Below are 21,467 nucleotides of genomic sequence, written 5' to 3'. Positions count from 1 at the left end.
TATATATATATAAATAAATAACCTTAAAAGTAGTTGTGTAAATTTTGGAAAGTGGTGCAAATACATTTTCAAAGAATATAAATTTTTGCGTTGCTAAAATAATCAGCAGAGGGGACAAATAACACTCGTGACACAATTTTAAACCATGAAGAAGAGTGAGGGGGCGGAGCGTTTAATTTGAGGCATGCTGGGATATGCAGTTTATAATAATCAACACAAACGAATCTTCTTTTCCAGTTTGGTAAAATAATAGTTGCGAAGTGGAACTTTTATAAAATGTAAATTTTAAGTCCAGTATGTGGTAAAAGCAATAATATTACATAAACGATGATTTTTGACTAATTTTCTTCTCGAACCTTCTGCGCTGTACTCGTTTACCCATAGAGCACCGCGGCGCTTCCTTTCTTCTTGCTTGGTGCGGCGCTCCAATATGTCGATGCTAGAAGGTCCGTTAAACGTGTTCGGCCAGAGAACAACCGGCGAATCGGTTCGCACTCAAAATGGTGAGTTGTGCAGCTAAGCGTTGCGCGTTAGTTCAGGTCTTTGTGGATTTATTTAAAGCGGCGGAAATATGAACTAATTTACTCAAACACGTGCGGCTTATGCTAAGTGTTAGCTAACTTTATTGTAAATTTTAAGACGCCGCTGAATCTCTTTTTAAAACTCATTTACGTTTGTTATATTTCAAAAATAACTACATATTAAAATAAGCTTATTTTTTGTGAAAACACCCCATATTAGTACCTTCCTTTCAGTCTAAATGAATGGAGGGCTATGCTAATGGGGTAGAGAAAATGTCACGATCTGAAGGTGTGGCTAGCTAACCGTGCGCCACTCTTAATAAAGTGACAGAACATTTTAAACGATTTACTAATTAACACAACTACGCTCAAGTTAAAATAAATATAGAAGACTACAGCATCTTTTTGTGTTTGCAGTCATGGCCGCAGCGTCCATCGCCAACATCGTTAAGAGCTCCCTCGGACCTGTTGGCCTCGACAAGATGCTGGTGGACGACATAGGGGTTTGTGTCCCATTAGGAGTGATTGCTAAGCTGTTGTTGACAGCCTGATGAAATTGGATAGTAGCTGCACGTTTTGTTTGCTTAACAGTCTTTGCATTGTCATTGTATAAAAGGATGTGACCATCACCAACGATGGGGCGACCATCCTGAAGCTGTTGGAAGTGGAGCACCCAGCTGCCAAGGTCCTCTGTGAACTGGCTGACCTGCAGGACAAGGAGGTCGGGGACGGGACCACGTCTGTGGTGAGACGCAGCCCTGGGAGAAAAACAAGGGTGATGGGGTGATATTTCCCTAAGAGCTTTTCCATCCGGCTCTCGACATCATATCAAATTGAAGTAGTTTTTTTAAATTAAATAATCTAGAGGCAAGCAAAACAAAATCTTTTTCTCTTATCTTAACAGAATGCAGCCCATGTTTTGCCCAAAAAAGGTTTGTCAGGTGATTAAGGTCACCAATTTATTAAAGAATACTTATAAAAAGTGATGAGTGAAAGACTCCCAAGGCTGTTTCCACATGGAAATGTAGTTGTATCTGCTTTAGTCACCATGCCAGGCTTGAATGTTGGCCTTAAAATGCAGCCATGAAAACGCACCAGAACAGGAAACCTGGCGTGCATAAAGTTTGCACGCTGGATGTGAAATGGAAACGCAAGAAGAAGAAAAATGAGCACCCTCGGGTCATCAGCGAGATTAGGGTGAGGCAAGGATATAGTTTTCAGAGTGTTGAGTTTAGGCTGACTACACAAAAAGGCAAGAGTGGCATTTCAAGAGGTTTTTCTGGCACTTTTGCTCATGACAAAGATCTTGCTTTTCTTTTTTTGCGGGGGTGGGTGGGATGTTGCTCCTATTTAAGGCAACTAGTTTAAAAAAAAAGTTCTGTTTTATTTCAGGGTTTAGCAGCAATAAACAATCACTCATTCTCCAAATTAAGTCACTTCTGCTACTTAAAAAGTGCTCACCCAAAGCAGAATTAAAAGCTCAATATTATAGTTTGTAAAATAAAGTCTTTCATTTGTGTATGTTAAACTTTGTGTGTTTTTGAAGGTCATTCTTGCTGCAGAGTTGCTAAAGAGTGCAGATGAGCTGGTGAAGCAGAAAATTCACCCTACATCAGTCATCAGTGGATACCGCCTGGCATGCAAGTAAGACAAGTCAGGAAAAAAAGTATTTTTACTTTTGTTAATGATTCGCCTGACGGGAAAATGTTCTTGGATCGTTGTAGAGAAGCAGTGCGCTACATTAATGAGAACTTGACCATCGGGACGGATGACCTGGGCAGAGAATGTTTAATCAATGCAGCCAAGACTTCCATGTCCTCCAAAATCATTGGAGTGTATCCTGAACAAGTCTGGATCTAGATCACCATCAATGTTTTATTCTTTCTCTTTGCATAAAGCAACGTTCTTGCATTTATCACCTTAACTTTGAGCCCTCAGTGATTCAGAGTTCTTTGCCAACATGGTGGTGGATGCTGCCTTGGCTGTGAAGTTTACTGACAGCAAAGGAGTGGCCAAATATCCCATCAACTCAGTGAACGTGTTAAAAGCCCACGGCCGCAGCCAGAAAGAAAGTTTCTTGGTCAACGGATATGCACTGAACTGCACAGTTGGTTCACAAGGTACAGCTGGAAAATGTGGAACAAATATGTCTTAAATGTAGCAGTTTAGTGCTGAACTCCCATTAATTTTGCCGCCATGTCTTTGTTGATGACGTGTGCAGTTATACGCGTGGGAGATATGAAACTGACTGAAAAGGATGAAGTTGCAGTAATGTCTAAACTGCAACGCTTCTTTTGGCCAGACAAACAAGAAAGAGCTGGAGGGGGAGAACCTTTGTTTATATTTCTATTATTTAAGTTATATTATGTTTGCAGGAATGGTGAAGCGTGTTGTAAATGCCAAGATAGCTTGCCTGGACTTCAGCCTGCAGAAGACCAAAATGAAGCTGGGAGTCCAAGTCGTCATCAACGATCCAGAGAAGCTCGACCAGATCAGACAGAGGTGGGTTACGTTTGTTTTTTATCTCTTGTTTGCCGCTCTCAAGTTCATGCATTTTAAAGAATCCTCCCATTTTAAATTTGCTGTGGTGCTGGATCAATAGCTCCTGCAGTGATACGCGTGGGAGAAAACATAAACAGCCACAAGTCAAAGCAGCAGCTTCTCTGTGAGCTGCAGGGACACTGTGAGCTGAATACACTGTGCAGAGCACGCTTTTCTAGTCTTCCATCATAAAAAGTAATAGAACCCAATTATCAAGTTTATCCATAGGACACTGAACCATGCTGATAAAGTGCTGAGCTTTGAATTCACTTGTGACGTTGCATTTTTATTCATAATAATAGCAAAGTTTGTTTTGTTTGGTTCAGGGAGTCTGATATCACCAAGGAGAGGATCCAGAAGATTTTAGCATCAGGAGCAAATGTTGTTTTGACCACTGGTGGCATCGATGACATGTGTCTCAAGTACTTTGTGGATATCGGGGCTATGGCAGTTAGACGGGTTCTCAAGAAGGACCTCAAACGTATCGCCAAGGCAACAGGAGGTAAGAAGTTATCAATCAATCAGTATTTATTTATAAAAGGTGCACAAAGTGCTTCATATTACAAAACGATTAAAAATGATACAAAAATGACAGAGTATTAAAAGCCTGCCTGAATAAAAATGTTTTGAGATTAGAGTTAAAAAGACACAGATCAGTGATGGAGCACAAGTCCTGACGTAGTCGTTTTCAGAGTCTGGGTGCAGCAAATGACGAGGCTCGGTGACCCCAACGTTTGTATTTGGACTTTGGGACAAACAGAAAAAATGTATTAGTTGATCTTGATGTTCTCTTACACTCACCTAAAGCTAATATCTCAGCCAAACAAGGTGGGGCAAGACCGTTAAGAACTTTAAAAGTGAATATAACAATTTTAAACTCGATTCTAAAATGGACTGGAAGCCAAGGAAGAGAAAATGTTCTGAATTACATTTTGAGTCTGTATGTTTTAATGTCACACCTTCTTATATTAACTTGAATTTCTGTAAATGTTTTGCGCTTGCAGCCACCGTCTGCCCCTCGCTGTCTAATCTGGAAGGAGAGGAAACGTTTGAAGCCACGATGCTCGGCCAGGCGGAGGAGGTCGTGCAGGAGCGCGTCTGTGACGACGAACTCATTCTTATCAAGAAGTACGAACGGCTACTGTTCAAGCTCCATTCATGTGCCGCTGCTGGGTCACAGAAAGTCCAACTAATTTAACACGGGGACTCTTCAGAGTTTTTATTTTTAAAGATTAAGTTGATTTTCAAAAATAGATGTTTGAGGAGGGTTTTTTTTTTTACGACAACTTTACACAAGCTCCGTAACTTCGGCTGTCTTTAGTTTAAATATTGAATACTAAGAGTTCAAACTTGATAAACCCAGGATGTTTGTCAGGAACTAAGGGAACTCTGTACATCAAGTTTAATTTGTGCGATTTTGTCTCTAAACCTCCGACTTCTCGTCCCCTCAGTACCAAAGCTCGCACCTCGGCCTCGATCATTCTGCGCGGAGCTAACGACTTCATGTGCGATGAGATGGAGCGCTCCCTGCACGATGCTCTCTGTGTGGTCAAGAGGGTCCTTGAGTCCAAGTCTGTAGTACCTGGAGGTGGCGCTGTGGAGGCAGCTCTGTCGATCTACCTGGAAAACTACGCCACCAGCATGGTGAGACCGAGATGATGAAAAGCTTCCACCTGTTGGGCTTTCTTCATGGTAGTACCTGCTAAAGTTAACCTTTTGCTTGCATTTCCTTTTCCTTTCCTCAGGGTTCCAGAGAGCAGTTGGCTATTGCAGAGTTTGCACGCTCTCTTCTCGTCATCCCCAAGACGCTGGCTGTGAACGCAGCACAGGACTCCACTGACTTGGTGGCCAAACTTCGAGCCTTCCACAACGAAGCCCAGGTCAACCCCGAACGCAAGAATCTCAAATGGTGAGTTTAGCATTCCTGAACAAAATCTACTAAATAAACTGGTGATGGAAAATGTTTCATTCATCTGTACTGAAATTTTAAGCTTAAGGTGTTGAATTGTTGTTTTTAAGAATACGGAACAAACTTGCAACTTGTCAGATAAAAGTGAAAATGTGTTCTTCGAGCTTCACTTCCTCAGATGTTTGATTTCGAACCTTTTTTGTTCTGTAGGATCGGTCTGGACTTGGTGAACGGCAAACCCAGAGACAACAAGCAGGCCGGTGTGTACGAACCCACCATGGTCAAGACGAAAAGCCTCAAGTTTGCCACCGAGGCCGCCATCACCATCCTCCGCATCGATGACCTCATCAAACTGTTCCCGGAGCCGAAAGAAGGCGGGCATTCGTACAAAGATGCCATTGAATCCGGGTCTCTAGAGAACTGAGAGGCTGATCGGGCCGGTTAGATTCAATATCTGTATTTATAGGTTAAGCTTTTCATGGCTGTTGCGTTTACTATAGGCGTGCACTTTGCCCATTCACTGTTCTCCCACTCCCCATCGTCTTTGGAGCTTCCGCTTCTAAAGAACGTTTTGTTTATGGACACATAATAAAGCTTCAGTGGTTGTAAACGACTGTTTATTTCTTAAACTATTAGATGTAAATTGATTGAATCACAGGAAAATAGTAACATACTAGTCGTTAGGAAGCACAAGCCTGTGAATTATGGCACTTTGAGGTTTGAGCTGATCTATACAACTTGTGAAGAGGAGCTTAACAGCAGTTTGGGAATGTAAACTTTATCTATTGAAAGCTTTAAAACAATTACACCACCTACAGTTTTTAGTGTTAAATGCAAATGTTTTAGTACCTAAAAGCTAATTAAAAAATATAGAAGTGTCTTTGCAGCAGCTAATATCAGTTAGCTACATTCAGTAACAGAACTTTCAGCAATTGTGTAAAAGCTGCATGTATACACATTTTACATAATTTGCAAAGCAGGATATAAACCTGAGGAATTGAAATACACAGTAAAGTGAAAAAATAAGAAAATGCCTTTTTAGCACGGCAGCTAGAAGGTAAATGCACGTTCAACGTTGACTGTAAACAATAAGATTTGATTATCCCTTCATTAAAATAAATCATGTACATTCTGTGAGGTATTCTTCTCAGATCTTCTCCACACACATGGCGATGCCCATTCCTCCTCCAATGCAGAGGGATGCCACTCCTTTGTTTCCTCCAGTCCTCTGGAGTGCATGCAGCAGGGTTACCAGCACTCTGCTGCCAGACATCCCAATGGGGTGACCCAGAGAAATGGCCCCGCCGCTCACGTTCACCTAAAAACAAAAGTAATCGATAAGATTCATCTTTTAGTTGCTGTGATGATTTAAGCAGAAGGTCGCGTGAAGGCTCTGATAAAAATCTGAAGTGTTACCTTGTCTCGATTTAGTCCGAGCTCTTTGATCACAGCAACTGACTGTGCAGCGAATGCTTCATTGATCTCAAATAGATCAACCTGATCCAGTTTCCAACCTGCTTTCTCAACCTGAGAGATGGTAAAAATTAAAGAAACAGAAAAGCACCAGCGTTCTGACATGTTCCATTTGATTATGTTAACTCACCGCTTTCCTGATGGCTGGTATCGGCCCAGTTCCCATGATGGAAGGATCAAGGCCTGCTTGAGCCCACGATACAATTTTAGCCATGGGTTTTACTCCCCGCCTCGCAGCCTCTGATTGGCTCATAAGAACAGTAGCGGCTGCTCCATCATTTATACCTGTAAACAAAAATACAAACAGCTTTTCGTTTGTTTTTCTAACAGACTCGGCGTTCTTTTGCAACCCGTGTTAATAACGATTTATGAGCTGCTTCGCAACCTGAAGCGTTTCCAGCTGTGACGGTGCCACTTCCATCTTTGATGAAACAAGGTTTGAGTTTGGACATGCTCTGAATGTTGCTTCCGTGTCGAGGGAACTCATCCACCTTCACCTCAACTGGACCTGAAGGAAAGAAAAATTCACATCACTGACAAGAAAGGCAAACAAGCTAATAAAGAACTAACAATGTCTTTACCTTTTCTGGATGGCACCATGATGGGGACAATCTCCTGATCAAAATGTCCAGCTTTCTGTGCTGCCTCGGTTTTGTTCTGAGACTGGACAGCAAACTGGTCCTGCTCCTCTCGACTGATGCCCCATTGCTTCGCCACGTTCTCAGCTGAGATTTATAATAAAAAGAAATATTAATGGAAACACCATCATGCACAGCATTAATGGAGTGAAATTATTCCATACATATACCTGTAATTCCCATATGGTAGCCATGGAAGGCATCCATCAGGCCGTCGGCAACCATGGAGTCTTGCAGTGGAACGTCACCCATTTTCACCCCTGCTCTCATGTGCAACATGTGAGGAGCCTGAGTAGACAGAGAAAACACAATTAAGACTTCCATCTCATATTCTTCTGAAACGCTCTGATTGTTACTAACCCTGCTCATGCTCTCCATGCCCCCTGCCACGACCACAGTGGCCTCTCCAGCCTGGATAGACTGAGCTCCCAGACACACCGATTTCAGCCCAGAACCACACACCATCTGGCAGCTCCACGCGGGGACAGAGTAAGGGATACCTGCCTCGACGCTGGCCTGTCGGGCTGCATTCTGCCCTTCGCCTTAAAGAAATGTACAGAATCTTTACGTAGTGACACAGGTTAAATGTTGGTGTGGCCCCATGAGATTTTCTAATCTTTTACCTGCTGTTAGGACATGTCCAACGATAACTTCAGAGACCTCATCCGGCTTCAACCCGGCCCGTTTCAGGACATCTTTGATCACAGCTGAACAAAGGTCACGCAGAGCCACCGTGGACAGAGTGCCATTCAAGCAACCTGTTTAAACGACACGATTATACTTTCTGTAAAATCTGTTTGCAGTTTTTCCATAATAGACAGGCTGGGGCCTACTTAAATGTAGTCGGAGATGAAATGTTCTTTGAAATGTCTGTTTGCTTTAGAATAGGGGTGCACCGATTGCAGTTTTCTGTCCAATCACCGATTTTTTTAAAGTCTGACCTGCCGATTCCGATTTTGGCCGATACCGATATTGTTCTATAATCGACACTGTCAGGTGTTATAAGGTCACAGTGCACCTTCAATTTTCAATCTTATTTTGTTGAAAAGCATACCCTTGAACAATATCCTAGAAACAATTCAAACTTGTTTTAACTGGCCATGAGGTAGTGCTCTGAAATATAAATGAAGTTCAGACAATTGTTGTTAAAACTAAAAAAAAAAATCGGTAATATCGGTTTCTCAAGCAAGTATCAGCCGATTTCCAATTTTCCCAAATTAAGGAAATCGGGGCCACCCCTACTTTAGCGTAGATAAGATTTTCTCCACTGCTTAAATGTGACATCATGTTGCCACATAATGTATCTATTCAATTATAGTAATTATCCATGCAAAACTGTACATCTGGTAAAAGGAACTGTAAATTGCTCCTCACAGTTCCAGGAACTCGTCTTAAGCGTAGAGGTGACAGGGCCTTCTCTGTAGCAGGACCGAGACTTTGGAACGAGTTGCCTCTGCTTGTCAGACAGGCCCCCTCCCTCTCGATTTTCAAATCCTGTTTAAAAACTCACTACTATTCAGTAGCATTTAACACCAGATGATCTGTGTTTTGAACCTCCACACTGGTTTGTCGTCATATTTATTATCTGCATCGTTTTTATGTCTATATTTTTGATTTACTTAATTTTGTATTTTGCTTCGTGCGTTGTCTGTTGTTCTGTCTGTTCAGCACTTTGGTTGGCCTTGTCGCTGTTTAAAGTGCTCTATAAATAAAATGATATGGTAAAATAATTGTAGCTGGTAAGATTTTGTGTGCTGTTTAACTTTGGAACATTTTATAAATTAGGTATAAAACAATCCATTTAGGCTCTAAAACTCCAATTAATGAGCAAAGTGAAAAATTAATTCTTAGCTAAAAAGACTCTTAAGAGGTTAGCTAAAATAAGTCTGACAAAGTTAAAGTATACCGTTTTAATTTTGTTTTGTCACTAATTTAACATTTCCTAACATTTCTATTTGGTTAAATTAATGATTGTAGAGTTTCTGTCCAAGTCTAAGCTTAAAAACTCGCTGCAAATATATAGATTTGACAAAAAAAAAGGAAAATCAATTAATTCTATCACATACCGAGGGGAAGATTCAGACGCACGCGTCATGTTTTAAGCAGCCAATAGTAGCAGGCTCGTGCTTTGTGGCACTATGACTCCAACCAATCAGTGGCCAGAGATTGCCCCGCACGAAGAAACCAACCAATCAGAGCTCACCAAGAACTGCTTGTTAAAGGATAGCCACTTAATAAAATTAATAAAAAAAATAAAAAAAACGCGAAATCACTAGTCTTAGGCATTCGTGCGACTATAAACGAAAATGTTGAACAAAACAAAACAAAAAAAAAACCCGATTAATTTATTGTACAGATACTTTCAGAAGTCGCATGCTAGACAACAAAAACAGAGGTGGAAGTAAACACCCTTCTTAATCAATGAGAATGGAACTTCAAGGAGATTTGGTTTTACCTATTGGAGTGCGTGCGGCAGAAACGATGACAACAGGTTCAGGATTCATGTTGAAGGACGCAGGTTGAAGCTGGAGTATCTGATCAGTCCTGTTCCTGTCTGTTCACTGACAGATCTGTTGACACTGCGTGGACTGCACGTCACATGGGCACCACAGCGCCACCGTGTGTTTGGGAGGATAAATTGATGCCGAAACAGAAAGCTAAATCAACAAAGTCCATGCTCAATAATCCAGGTATACAATCCAACATTTTTCAGTCAAGTCAGCTGGACAGTTTCTTTTTTTGTGCTGAAACGTTTCGCCTTCGATCCAGAAGGCTTCATCAGTCAAGGAAACACACAACAAAACTGATTCTTTCTCCAACAGCTTACTCTTTGTTGTTTTCATCCATTTGACACGACTGTCAACAAGGAAGAGGGCGGGCAATGGAGGGGGCATACCAAAGCGACCATCTTATCACAAGCAGAACTGGTTTGTTCCACTTTGGAGTAAGCTTTTGGGGGGAAGAATGTTTTGTTGCATTTCTTTGACTGATGAAGCCTTCCGGATCGAAGGCGAAACGTTTCAGCACAAAAAAAGAAATTGTCCAGATGACCTGACTGAAAAATGTTAGAAAGCTAAAACCACTTTACATGTGAACATGTCCCATTTGTTTTTAATGTAATAACACTTTTAAAGGTCAAGTTATACATTTAATAGTTTGAATAAAATTGACACCTTTTAATAACAGGATTCACTCTATAGTATTAAAAATGTTTTATTGGTATTTGGTCAGTACATGAAAAGGGCTGAAGTCAGTATAATATGAACATCACGTATGAACTACTCACAATTCAACAGAATCTTTTAAACAGAATTTTTGCCAATGAAAAATAAAAACTGCACAAAAAAAATCCCACAGGCCAACATCTAAAAATGACCTTATTGAATATAGTGAAGCTACTGAAATTTAATGATTTTATTGACTCGACTCGGGTTACAACACCAGACGTCTGATTTCAGCGTGAAGAGCTCAAACACCGTGGATGTGCTCCAATAAACAAGAATAAAACTTAGTTTTAAATCCACACAATTCAAATTTAGCATGAACCTTTACTGTTTATATCCTCATTAAGCAACATAAATGTGACAAAGGCATCACAATAGGCAAAAGGACAAGGATGTTGTATTACAGACTATGCATTTGCTGCCATATTTGTGTACTAAAAAAAAAAAGACATGTTAAAGTATATTACAAAGCTGCACCGTCGCTCATGCTCGAGTCCAGGCCGTTCTGAGCATGGCGTGACCCTGCAGTCCTGGTGCCCTTGGTTACCAGGGCAGCCTTGTCCTCATGGGGATCGGTGGTGGAGTCTGTGTCATTCGAGTGCTGAGTCAATGACGTCTCGCTGCCTGTCGGAGAGTCCAAGCTCTCGTACCCAACACTCAGCCGGCTCCCGAAACCCCCAGGTCCTCCAACTCTCCCTGAGGCAGTCTGACTGTCTGGCACCTCCTCTGAGTGGTTGGAGAGTTTGGTCTCAGCTTCACTGGGGCTAGAGACAATAGGGGACATTGGAAAATCTTCCTCAGCACTGCTGACCTCCCGGTAAAGCGTGGGTGTGGTCTCACTCCTTTGGGATGAGTTGCCATTGCTTGGACCATTGGAGACCCTCCCGTAGTCTTTGATTGGTTCAGAGGGGACACTGGCCTGCTCTGGCTGAGCGAATGGTTCAGCAGAGGAGCTGGAAGCAGCGGGTGAAGTCCTACTGGGTCCTGCTCCAGCTGACTGAGACTGAGAGAGCAACTGACGGGACTCCTTCAACTGCTGCTGCAGGACCAGGATGGTGCTTTGCATTCCCTCAACCTCCTCGTCTAGCTGGATAATAAAGTCATTTAGCTCTGGGAAAAGAATCCAGAAAAGCACAAGTTAAAAATGTATTAGAAATGAAAAAATAATAAATAAAAAGTAGATGCACAAATCTCAAAAATGCACAAATTTTATAGTTAATGATGTTGTTAATGAAGTTGTTTCGTTCAAAAACATTGTCTGATTGGTGATGATATATTTCCACCCCGGGGGCATAAAAATATTTGCCCATAGACTCTCATTAAACGTTTACATGCTTCTCTTCAATTCAAGATATAGGACCATTCTGGGCGCACTGCTCCTGCGCCCAGAGCTGAATGCACGGTACGGATCATGCTTCTGGTGTTGGAACAGATCGTGCAGTGACACTCACAACTAGGCTATGTGTATGAAGCTAGCTGCTGCAGGTAGGCTTTAAGCCATTGAAAGCCCTTTATCTAATGCATATGTTGCCATTTCTGACTGATATGCCTCTCAACTTATAGCTCCTAATGTTAACAGTGAATCATTTAAATTGAAGGTACAGTACATTGAAATGGTGAAATGCTATTATTATTATTATTGCTAAATAATAAAAAAGAAGATGCACAAATCTCTTATACTCTTACCATCTTGACTGCTTTTGAGCTCCTCACTGTACTTCTTCTGCAGGGCCAGCTCGGCCTCCAGCTGGGCGATGCGTCCCTGTGACAGCTGCCGTCCCAACTCCTGGTTCTCTTGAATCAGCATGCGACATTTGGCCATCAGCTTCTTCCCAGTTTGGCTGTAAGGGAAACAAGTCTCACATCACACAGTGAACCAGGAGACAAATTCAGCAGGCAAATAGAAACTATTGATCAGTTTTTGCTGCTCAAACCTCTTCTAAACTTATAAAGTCAGCAGAAACTCTTTAAAGGACTAAAAAATAAGACTTTAAAAACTGTCAGATTTGCAGGCATTGTAAAAATCAACAAAAGCCATCTGACAAAGACCTGTTAAATAATTATGTCTAAATGACCTAAATAAAAATTATTTAACATAAAAAAGACACGCTATTAAAAATGGAAGGATTACTGTCCACAATGTGGTCAAAACTCAAACACTTAACAGATTTCTACAAAACAAAGGCCTGCACCGTTTGACTTCAACTTACCATGATGCTCATGGAAGAACTTTATAAAATACAAGTACTGATTGTGTGGGAACCAAATAAAAACGTTAAATAACTATCAGTAAAGAATAGGCATAGTTCGAAAAGTCACAGAGCATATTATTCTGAGATAAGAAAACTATCGAAATATCCAAGTAGCAAACAGAAAAGGTGCATTGAATGTGTTGAACTCGACGGTTTTAAAGAGTCCTCAACTTAAATACAGAAAGATTAAGAGTGAACAACATTCAAATAGTTCCAGATACTAGTTGCTCAACAATTAGTAGAACAGTTTGGTCCACCTTTAATTTTACATTAGCAGTTACTGATGCTGCCGTAACCAACACATGCCACAAGGACACGGAAATATTAAACAGAACAGCAGCTACATCAAATCAAACCCGTAGAAGTAAAAATAAATAAATAAAAAGATGACCAAGAATATTTGTCTATATTGTAATTAGAATCAAATCAGAAGTTTCTTGGCTGTTTGTATTTATTATGCACCTCCTACAATAAAAAAAAGTGCCTTCTCTTTAGCAGAATAGTTGTGCATTTTAAGTTAACACGTCTGTATTTCTGTCTCACTTGGGTGAAAGATGTGAACACAAATCTGGTTTTGGAAAACTCAGCCTAAGGCACAGCTGGGCATTAAGCAGTAAACAACTGTGCCACACAGAAGGTAAAGAAAAGCCTAATTTCCAAAGCTTTAAATCTGTGGGAGAGATGGGTCAATCACAAAAATACACAAAATACAAGAAATTCATCGTCTCAAAACATGACTTCTCATGGACATTTGCTCTCACAGTTTGGTAACAGGACTCGGAACACCTACGGCAGTGTGTGTCTGAGAAGTTCAGTGCGGTTACATTCATCGCCAAAAAAGTGTGCAAACATTTTCACAAGTGAATAATAAGAGCCAATCATGTTTCCTGCTTTACACACTGCAGTAAGCGTTTGTATCAAAAGAACGAGATCAAATTAAACGCCAATAAAAAGAAACAATTCACAAAACAAAAAAACATGTAAATACACTCTACCGTGTGTAGGCACAAGCGAACGGACCCGCGTGCCTGAACCACCGTTTGTGGACCGAGGAGCTGGCTCCGCTCACAGTCTTAATGTCATTTCTAGTGTATCTTCCACAAAGTTTTACTTTTTAGTCTTAGAAATGTTTTCATGTGACTGAAATGTGTCTACTGTCCCAAAAGTCTTTACACTTCTCAGGGAGCCTAGCTGGTTGTTTGTGTGATGTGATCCACTGTTAAATGCTTTTATAAAGCAAGAACAGGAGTCGTCTTTAAATTGTTCAATTGCTGTTTTAGGCTAGGGAGGGTCCCTGCCTGACACAACCTCCCCCATAATCCCTTTATTTAATCTGTGCACTGTCTGGTTTGAGCTGAGGGGGGGCAGGGAGGGCATATCCACGGAGGAAAGTGAGTGACCACCTCTTCAGAACAGTCCGGACTCCTTCAGGCCCTTGGACGGTGAGGGGATATGAGGGGAGAAAGCTGTAACACAAGTGTCACCTGACCATATTGTCTTTTCTTTTTTAGGTTATGTGATATGTAGCTGGCACCGAACAAGAGAACAAAAACACTTTTGTTTCTGCAGTGACTGGCTTTCTGTAAAGTCTGAGTCTCGTGATGAGTACAGCATTTTGTCAGCCTTCCCCCCCACCATTGTTCCTGCATGCCTGCAGAGTGTGAGGGTGGGGGGGCGTGAGGAAGTCTTGCCTTTTTGAAGGGGGGAGTTATTTTGATTGTCTTTACCTATCAGGTGTAAATTTCCAGGCACTCAGTTCATTTAGGGCCTGCTCCAGTTTGTCTTTAGTCTGTTCCAGTTCAGCCTTCATTTTGAGGAAAAACAAGTTGATGGCTGGATCCACCATGGACGACCGCAGTTGGGCCACACTCGGCTGCTGGACTTGCTTGAGGTACTGAATCTGGGTCTGCAGGATGCGACAAAATACAAGTTAGTGGTTGGTAAGGTGTTCTTGTCTTTGTGATATCATTTGATCCGGTGGCTTAATTAATTTCTAAAAAAAATACAAATTCTAATTATTTAAGTAAAATTTGAGCACTCAAAATTCAGATTATTTTGGGGGCAAATTGTTGTTCCAGCTGTTAAAAATATTCTAAAGCTTAACTTACCTGCAGGATCAGAGTTCATAAGCTTTGACAACATTTTCTTATCATGAAAAAAATGACTAATATTCATTAAAAAACAACTAGTGTAGCATTTAGATGATTTACTTTAACATTTTTTGATGTTCAAATTAAAGAGCCAGGTTTCAAGTTTAAATATCCACTAGTTTTGGGCTCTGACAGAGGCGGGCAACATTTTTTCCAAAGGGCCACAAGCAATCAAAGGGCCGCATACAGAATTGGAAAATAAATTTTCTTTGTTACAGATGATCTAGAAGACCATTTTCAGGCTTTGTCTCATTGTAGCATAGTTAGCACGCTTTATAAAATGTGTATTTCCAATATACTTTAGGAAGATAAAAAGACATTCTGGAAACTGACTCTTGTGACAATATTATACTAATATTATACACGTAAGCTTAACATGTTATACATGTTAGCAGAAATATGCAAAATAATTTATATATTTGTGTTTCTAAGTCTTTAAACTTCAGTCTAGTTCTGGAAACACAGTGACTTAAAATGTTTTTAATTTTTTTTTTGCATATAATGTTAAATTTAACCCCCCTTAAGTCTCTTTGATTAAAAAAAAGTTTTTTTTAAAAAACATCAATTTTTTTAATTACATTTTTAACTAAGGATATTGGGGGCCTGATGGAGATATTCCAAGGGCCACTTTTGGCCCTCGGGCCTTAAGTTGCACACGTCTGAGCTAACACAACTACATGTTAGCACGGTGTGAATGAACCAAAGGGTAAAGTAGACTTCTGTTACTTATTCTGTTGACAAAAATGTTGATCTAATCATACAGTATGTAGCTAAACTTGTTGCTTGCTTTTATGCAGTTTGATGTCATCAAGCCACAAGTCAGTTTCTTAAATTTATTTGTCTGCAGAAAGCTTGACATAAACAGAAAACTAAACTTTGAAGAAGAAAAAAAACTTTTGTAGAAGCATTTATTGGCACAAAGAAATAAAGCCGAGCCCTCACACCAAAGTAAATTTGCAGCAGACACAAAGTGACTAGACTGCCAGAACTGCAGCTGCCTGCTTTCAAAATCCAAACTAAAACTATTTTAAAGCAGCTAATGGTAAAGAAAAATAATAATTTGCCAGTACATGAAAAAATAAAAAGTTAAATTCAATATAATTTTCTTTTAACACATAATTCACCCCAATAAATCACTAGGCTTTTATGAAATAACCTACTGGTACTTAAAGATCCAATCAAAGCACATCAAGTTACAGAAAAAATGATAAATCAATCCACCTCTAAAAGGTTTCTTGCCATCTATCCACCTTATTCCTGGGAACTCCACGTATAAATGATTATGGTACAACTTCCTGTCAGACACAGGAAGTAGCAGTAAGCACAAGCTAAATGGTAGCGGAGTACGGACAACGGTTTATTTGAAAGTTATTTGCTTTAGCAGATGAAACGCTATTTTTGATTTGTTCTCATTTATTTAACAACTGTAAAATTGACAAAAATAGCCTCGTGGAGTTCAGGTACCTGTTGTGTTCGCAGCTGCAGAACAAACTACATCAGTGGCTACAACAACAGTGATTTGAACACGGACCCAAAGCAAAAAGTGTTCCTGTGAAAAGTGGTATACATCAGGTATGATTTCAAGTGTATGGAGCGCACAGCATTATAGAATATGTTCATCTTTGTTATTACGATTTTCTCTGCAATTAACTCAAGCTCAGTGACGGAGGACTTTCCTTTGGCTGGGCTCTTTGTCTGCTTTAAAGGTAAAGAAGATTGTGTCCCACCTCTTAAGAAAACAAGTCCAACCTTATTACTGAGATGACTTCTGTTGTGACTTGGTGCTATGTAAATGAAATGAATTAGATACTGATACACCTCAGAGCTTTTCAGGTTGTTTATCGCTTCACCGTCAGAAGAACCGAGTCAGTGAAGTAGCTAAATCTGCTTGTGTATGTAATCTGTGGTCACTTCTTCAGGTCGTCCTCCACTCCTCTGCAGCAGGCAGCAATATGATTATTTTGTCCTGTTTGAGCTCTGACAGGTGGTGTTCCTACATGTTTAAATTAAATCCACAAAGCTCGGAGAAACTACATGAACTCGTACTGTTCGCGCATAAACAAACCGCGCCAGAAGTCATGCGCATAATCCACGCAAGGCACCATGGGGGCTAGGAATAAGGTGGATAAGGTGATTTCAAAGCAACCTGGCAAACTATGATCAAAACAAAACTGTATCTGGATACAGCAAAATCATGTAAAATGCACAAGACAAAGAGTAAACAGATACATACTGTACATTCTTGCATTTCCTGCTCCTTGGTGGCAAGTCTCATGACCAAGATGTTCTCCCTGCGCGCAGACTCCTGCTGCTGCTGCTTGAGCTTCTCCTCCGACTCCTTCAGCCCTGGTACATCATTAGCTAGGAGAGGAAAAACAAACACACCGTGAGATTAGTGTCCTCTACACCGGCAGCCAAACATTGTTATAGAACAGAGTCATTAATTCTCTGGGATTTTGGTCCAAAATATTAAAATCAACGTGGAACTGGATTACATTTATGAAACTGTACTTACAACACAGCTCTGCATATTTCGCCTCCAGGACCTGGACGTAGGTTTCATGCTGCTTCCACCTGAAAATGCCAAAGTACATTTAACAATTTCAGCTATAAAAAATTAAACATTTTACATCATTTATAAGCGGATACTTACTTTGCGCACAGTTCTTCTCTGTTCAAATTCTTCAAGTCTGATTCACTAAGGCGAACCTGTGAGAAAACAAGTGAATTAGGTTTGAAGACATACACGACGTATAGAAACAATTAAAATGGCTAAACAAAAAACACCAACCTTCTTGGGAAGAGGTTCCTCGTTGGTCATTGTGAACTAAGAAGTAAAACAAGAGAAAAGGATCAGTAAGTGCAGCGTTGTGTTGCGGGCTGAAGCAAATGCATCTTTTCAGCCGAACCGCAATAGCTGCATGTGTCATGAAGGACAGGCAAACCAAATGTATACATATACTATATATATAGAAGGAGAAACAATCGAGATAATGGTATTGAGGGACTCACTGGTCGATAAAAATCAAAGTTAACATTAAGCGCTAGCCAGTGTGGCAGCTAGCTGTGGACAGCGAGACCGAAGTGGAAGCTAACCAAGGTTAACTACTGGCTACCAGAAACAATTAGCATCCCCCTGCAAACAAATAATGAATTAGGCGACTAACAATATTACGCTTAAATGTAATTATGCTTTGATAAGCAGCATTTAATTCTTGGCCGTTTCGTCTCCTTGTTATCACAAAATGGCGGTGAAGGAAATGACTCCCTCCCTTACGCTCCTTTCCTGAAACTAGCGGGCTCTTGGTTGCAGTTGCCAGGCCTAGCGCCGTGAAAACACTCACCAGGCCCGTTACTTTCGATGTTTCACCCAACTCTAGGCTTGAAAAAATCCTCGTGAGTATAAATATTACAGGTGAGTTAAAATGTTGTCGTGTTTTTACAAGCTGCGGTCACGCCTAAGCTTTGTCGCTGACATCTTGCTTCGCCGAGGGCAGCAGAATAGCTACAGACGAACTGCTGCTGCGCTGCACTCCAGTTGCTGCGGAGTGATCTCAGAGATGGAGGAAAGAAGGAAGACCTCTCACTACTAGAAATATTTCTGAACCAAAAGAGCGACCACAGCACGGAGATCACGCTAGGTACTTTCATGATTTTGTTTGTAATTTAATGATTGTAACGCACTGAATTCATGTTAGAACAATTAATTCACAATTAACATCGTGTTAATTTATTTGAATTGCGATTTTAATGAACACCTTGTGAAACCCTTGAAATATATTTTTTAATGTTTCGATCCACCAATTTACCTTAAAGAAAAAAAAAAGACAGTTCTATTTATTTGTTTGTTTATTATCTGCTCCTGCATAAATATTTTCTACCATTACGTGTTACTGAGTGATTCATAACGACAACATAAACGATCTTCTGCGTCGACTTCATAGTAAAAAAAATGTCCACGTGACTAATAGGCTTTTAAAAATACATTTCTCGTATTACTATATTTTGCCTGTTTCAAAAATTGTTTACAGCATAAAACATTTTCAAAATTTTAAAGAATGTGTTTGATTTATAAACATCAAAATGCAACTCCATGGCTCACGGGATCTCACGTTTTCGTTAATGCATTTGAAAACCGAACAGAACGATTAGTCAAAAAATATTTTAATAGGGAAAATAACTAGTGTTCCCTAAAATATTTTATATAATATCATTTTAATAGTAAGTATCATGTGTTTATAGTGTCAAATGTTTAGTATCCACATTATAGAAGTCCTACCGAGGCCTCTGCACACCCCCATCAGTTGGTGATAATGGTACAGTCCCAGCTGTCAACAATCGCAATCTCAAGGACGGTTATTTATCAGCGTGTCGATTCAGTCTGCTCGTTGAGAACCATTTGAAACATGCTTTGCCGAGTTGGTCAAATACGCAGGTAAAACAGGTTTTAGCTTAGCGTGGAGAAGATATAACGTTGTTAGAAGTGCACACAAAAGTGAAAAAAGCCGTTTCTTACTTGGTGTAGTTAAAGTAAGAACTTCAGCCGTGAGAGCTAACAGTTAGCTAACTGGCTACTAGCAAGTCGACTACATTAGCTTAAAGCGCACCGAAGTGGGTTTTGTTGCATGCATTTTGGTTTGAGTGCAATTACAAGCTGGAAGATCTGAAATGTACACTCACAAAAATGCAAAGCTAATGTCACAAGCTCTCATTCTGTTAATGCTGAGTATCAGCTGAGCTGTGAACCAACACCAGACTCGTAGACATGTTGAATTTTTGTTTAGGTGTACTCGGTCTTAAATGCACAGTTGCTCTTTACTCTTCCTTGTTTGCTTGTTTGTTTCAGGTGCGCAGCCACCCTCAACCAAAGCATAAATCAGATAGCTGCATCAAGGCAGAAGCACACCCTTCCCGATTTGACATATGATTATGGAGCACTGGAGCCTCATATAAATGCAGAGATAATGCAGCTACACCACAGCAAGCATCATGCCACATACGTCAACAATCTCAATGTTGCAGAGGAGAAATATCAGGAGGCCCTTGCAAAGGGTACGTGAATTAGGCTCATTTCAGTTGTAGTTGGTGACAGGCTTTTCAAACATTAATGTCAAAAGTTTTAGCTGCTTCTGTTAATTGAGTTTTCTATAATCTGTCTGAATCTAGAAGGTTGACATATTTTGATGTACTTATGAATGTGATTTTTGTTTCAGGAGATGTAACTGCACAAGTTGCCCTCCAGCCTGCTTTGAAGTTTAATGGAGGAGGTCACATTAACCACACCATTTTCTGGACAAACCTCTGTCCCAGTGGTGGAGGTGAGCCACAAGGTAAGGCAAATAAACAATTTTTAAAAGTTCACTTTTTGATGCAAACGGATTTAATTTACCAGGTTCGCTTCCATCAGTATGAATTGTTGAGCTCATTTAAGAAAATGGATTAGATAAGACTGAGACTTTTTTGCTGCAGCAGCAGGTGGTTTATTTTACGGAGTGGTTTTTATTTTGATGGCTGCTGTTGCACTGAAGTAACATCATCTGTTCCGGCCTGTTTTGTAGGAGAATTAATGGAGGCCATCAAACGGGACTTTGGCTCCTTCCAGAAGCTGAAGGAGAAGATGTCCGCTGCTACAGTGGCCGTGCAGGGCTCTGGCTGGGGGTGGCTGGGTTACGAAAAAGAGAGTGGAAGACTTCGCATTGCTGCTTGTGCAAATCAGGATCCCCTGCAGGGGACAACAGGTCAGATTAAAATGACTTTGAAATGAAAATGAGGTCACTATTTCCTGCGGGATCAATCAAGTTCTTATCTTATCTTACTATTGTTTTATATTTTTTTCTGTCTTGGTGTTTAGGTCTGATCCCCCTCCTTGGCATTGACGTATGGGAGCATGCCTACTATCTCCAGTACAAAAATGTGCGCCCTGACTACGTGAAAGCTATCTGGAATATCATTAACTGGGAGAATGTGAACGATCGTCTGCAGATTGCCAAAAAGTAGAAGCTACTGAAAATGTCCCCTACAGTACCTTTTTTATTATGACCTGGATCAAAGAGTAGTTGCAAGTATGTTTTGGGGTAAAACATCCCAAATTCTCATATTGTTGTTCTGAAACAAGTTAGAGATGTCTTTAAAACACTTTCATAGTGAAGCAGATTATACTGACTTTATAAAAAGGAGAACTCCACAGCTTGAAACATGCTGGTCCTTCTGATTCAGGTCTGCTCCCAGACCTTTGTCAAAGCGCACAAGAAAACCACAACTTTTTAATATCAAAACTGATTTCTGCTGTTCACAGCCCAGTAATGGGTGCTGTAGGAGGAGTGAGCTGTCTTTATTCAGCTAACATGTATTAGCACAAGACAATGTGCAGTATGTTTATGAAGTAATGTAATAAATTACAATTTCAGTTGCACACAGTTGGTGTTTTATTGAGTATTTCATCACTAAAGTATAATGAATCCAAACTACAACTACTTTTAAGTTGCATCCATACATAAGAGTACTAGTTGAGTCACATTTGGTATTTTTCTCAGTGTAGCCAACAGAGGGCAGTGTTTCCAAAGATTTAAGGTTCTTGTGGTTTTTGCCTGGACAAACATTTATTTTACTAATATATTGATAAAAGCCACTTATGACAAGAGTCATCTTAGGATTGTCAAGCCAGTTATTAACCTGCTGACACATTTAGCAGTTGCAATAAAATGTTCTTTTGATTTCTTTCTTGATATGAATAATTGTATACGCAAGCTGCTTTGGCTC

The 21,467-nt window shown here is 40.3% G+C and overlaps 4 protein-coding genes and 1 non-coding gene across 5 annotated transcripts; 3 read left to right on the top strand and 2 right to left on the bottom strand.

Annotated features, from left to right (window-relative positions):
• Positions 1–389: 389 nt before the first annotated feature.
• tcp1 (t-complex 1) lies at positions 390–5,581 on the top strand. Its single transcript, XM_037685879.1, has 12 exons — positions 390–503; positions 939–1,024; positions 1,138–1,266; positions 2,068–2,165; positions 2,246–2,356; positions 2,460–2,641; positions 2,897–3,023; positions 3,389–3,564; positions 4,067–4,190; positions 4,514–4,706; positions 4,808–4,971; positions 5,182–5,581. The coding sequence occupies exons 1-12, from the start codon at positions 431–433 to the stop codon at positions 5,393–5,395; spliced, it is 1,677 nt and encodes a 558-aa protein (XP_037541807.1). The 5' UTR covers positions 390–430; the 3' UTR covers positions 5,396–5,581.
• Positions 729–863, top strand: LOC119418784. Its single transcript, XR_005187225.1, has one exon. It is a non-coding gene; the product is annotated as a small nucleolar RNA SNORA29 (small nucleolar RNA).
• A 497-nt stretch (positions 5,582–6,078) lies between the features above and the next one.
• Positions 6,079–9,643, bottom strand: acat2 (acetyl-CoA acetyltransferase 2). The gene is made up of 9 exons (XM_037685878.1): positions 9,538–9,643; positions 7,706–7,840; positions 7,443–7,624; positions 7,253–7,370; positions 7,026–7,169; positions 6,830–6,952; positions 6,575–6,729; positions 6,388–6,498; positions 6,079–6,289 (listed from the first exon to the last, which is right to left on the bottom strand). Exons 1-9 carry the CDS (start codon positions 9,584–9,586, stop codon positions 6,119–6,121), a joined length of 1,188 nt encoding a protein of 395 aa, XP_037541806.1. The 5' UTR covers positions 9,587–9,643; the 3' UTR covers positions 6,079–6,118.
• Positions 9,644–10,270: 627 nt separating this feature from the next.
• On the bottom strand, positions 10,271–18,264 carry LOC119418249 (WT1 associated protein). The gene is made up of 8 exons (XM_037685511.1): positions 18,053–18,264; positions 17,500–17,535; positions 17,362–17,417; positions 17,224–17,282; positions 16,942–17,069; positions 14,286–14,464; positions 11,993–12,147; positions 10,271–11,416 (listed from the first exon to the last, which is right to left on the bottom strand). The coding sequence occupies exons 2-8, from the start codon at positions 17,527–17,529 to the stop codon at positions 10,770–10,772; spliced, it is 1,254 nt and encodes a 417-aa protein (XP_037541439.1). The 5' UTR covers positions 17,530–17,535; positions 18,053–18,264; the 3' UTR covers positions 10,271–10,769.
• Positions 18,265–19,011: 747 nt separating this feature from the next.
• sod2 (superoxide dismutase 2, mitochondrial) lies at positions 19,012–21,120 on the top strand. Its single transcript, XM_037685509.1, has 5 exons — positions 19,012–19,143; positions 19,555–19,760; positions 19,922–20,038; positions 20,267–20,446; positions 20,560–21,120. The coding sequence occupies exons 1-5, from the start codon at positions 19,115–19,117 to the stop codon at positions 20,703–20,705; spliced, it is 678 nt and encodes a 225-aa protein (XP_037541437.1). The 5' UTR covers positions 19,012–19,114; the 3' UTR covers positions 20,706–21,120.
• The last annotated feature ends 347 nt before the right edge of the window (positions 21,121–21,467 follow it).

Source organism: Nematolebias whitei, chromosome 12, assembly GCF_014905685.2.
Source record: "Nematolebias whitei isolate Nwh7 chromosome 12, NemWhi1, whole genome shotgun sequence".
Lineage (NCBI taxonomy): Eukaryota > Metazoa > Chordata > Actinopteri > Cyprinodontiformes > Rivulidae > Nematolebias > Nematolebias whitei.
This window is presented reverse-complemented; position numbering and strand designations above follow the sequence as displayed.

What these genes read in the sequence shown, in the direction of transcription:
- tcp1 (XM_037685879.1), top strand. Translation starts at nt 431, where the DNA reads ATGTCGATGCTAGAAGGTCCGTTAAACGTGTTCGGCCAGAGAACAACC. An exon ending in TCCTCCAAAATCATTGGAGT is followed by an intron (nt 2,357 to 2,459) that starts GTATCCTGAACA and finishes TTGAGCCCTCAG; the next exon opens with TGATTCAGAGTTCTTTGCCA. An exon ending in TATCGCCAAGGCAACAGGAG is followed by an intron (nt 3,565 to 4,066) that starts GTAAGAAGTTAT and finishes TTGCGCTTGCAG; the next exon opens with CCACCGTCTGCCCCTCGCTG.
- acat2 (XM_037685878.1), bottom strand. Translation starts at nt 9,586, where the DNA reads ATGAATCCTGAACCTGTTGTCATCGTTTCTGCCGCACGCACTCCAATA. An exon ending in CATGGTGCCATCCAGAAAAG is followed by an intron (nt 6,953 to 7,025) that starts GTAAAGACATTG and finishes TCTTTCCTTCAG; the next exon opens with GTCCAGTTGAGGTGAAGGTG. An exon ending in CACAGCTGGAAACGCTTCAG is followed by an intron (nt 6,730 to 6,829) that starts GTTGCGAAGCAG and finishes TTTTGTTTACAG; the next exon opens with GTATAAATGATGGAGCAGCC.
- LOC119418249 (XM_037685511.1), bottom strand. Translation starts at nt 17,529, where the DNA reads ATGACCAACGAGGAACCTCTTCCCAAGAAG. An exon ending in TGGAAATTTACACCTGATAG is followed by an intron (nt 12,148 to 14,285) that starts GTAAAGACAATC and finishes TTTCCCTTACAG; the next exon opens with CCAAACTGGGAAGAAGCTGA. An exon ending in GCTCAAAAGCAGTCAAGATG is followed by an intron (nt 11,417 to 11,992) that starts GTAAGAGTATAA and finishes TTCTTTTCCCAG; the next exon opens with AGCTAAATGACTTTATTATC.
- sod2 (XM_037685509.1), top strand. Translation starts at nt 19,115, where the DNA reads ATGCTTTGCCGAGTTGGTCAAATACGCAG. An exon ending in CGAGTTGGTCAAATACGCAG is followed by an intron (nt 19,144 to 19,554) that starts GTAAAACAGGTT and finishes TGTTTGTTTCAG; the next exon opens with GTGCGCAGCCACCCTCAACC. An exon ending in TCAGGAGGCCCTTGCAAAGG is followed by an intron (nt 19,761 to 19,921) that starts GTACGTGAATTA and finishes TTTTTGTTTCAG; the next exon opens with GAGATGTAACTGCACAAGTT.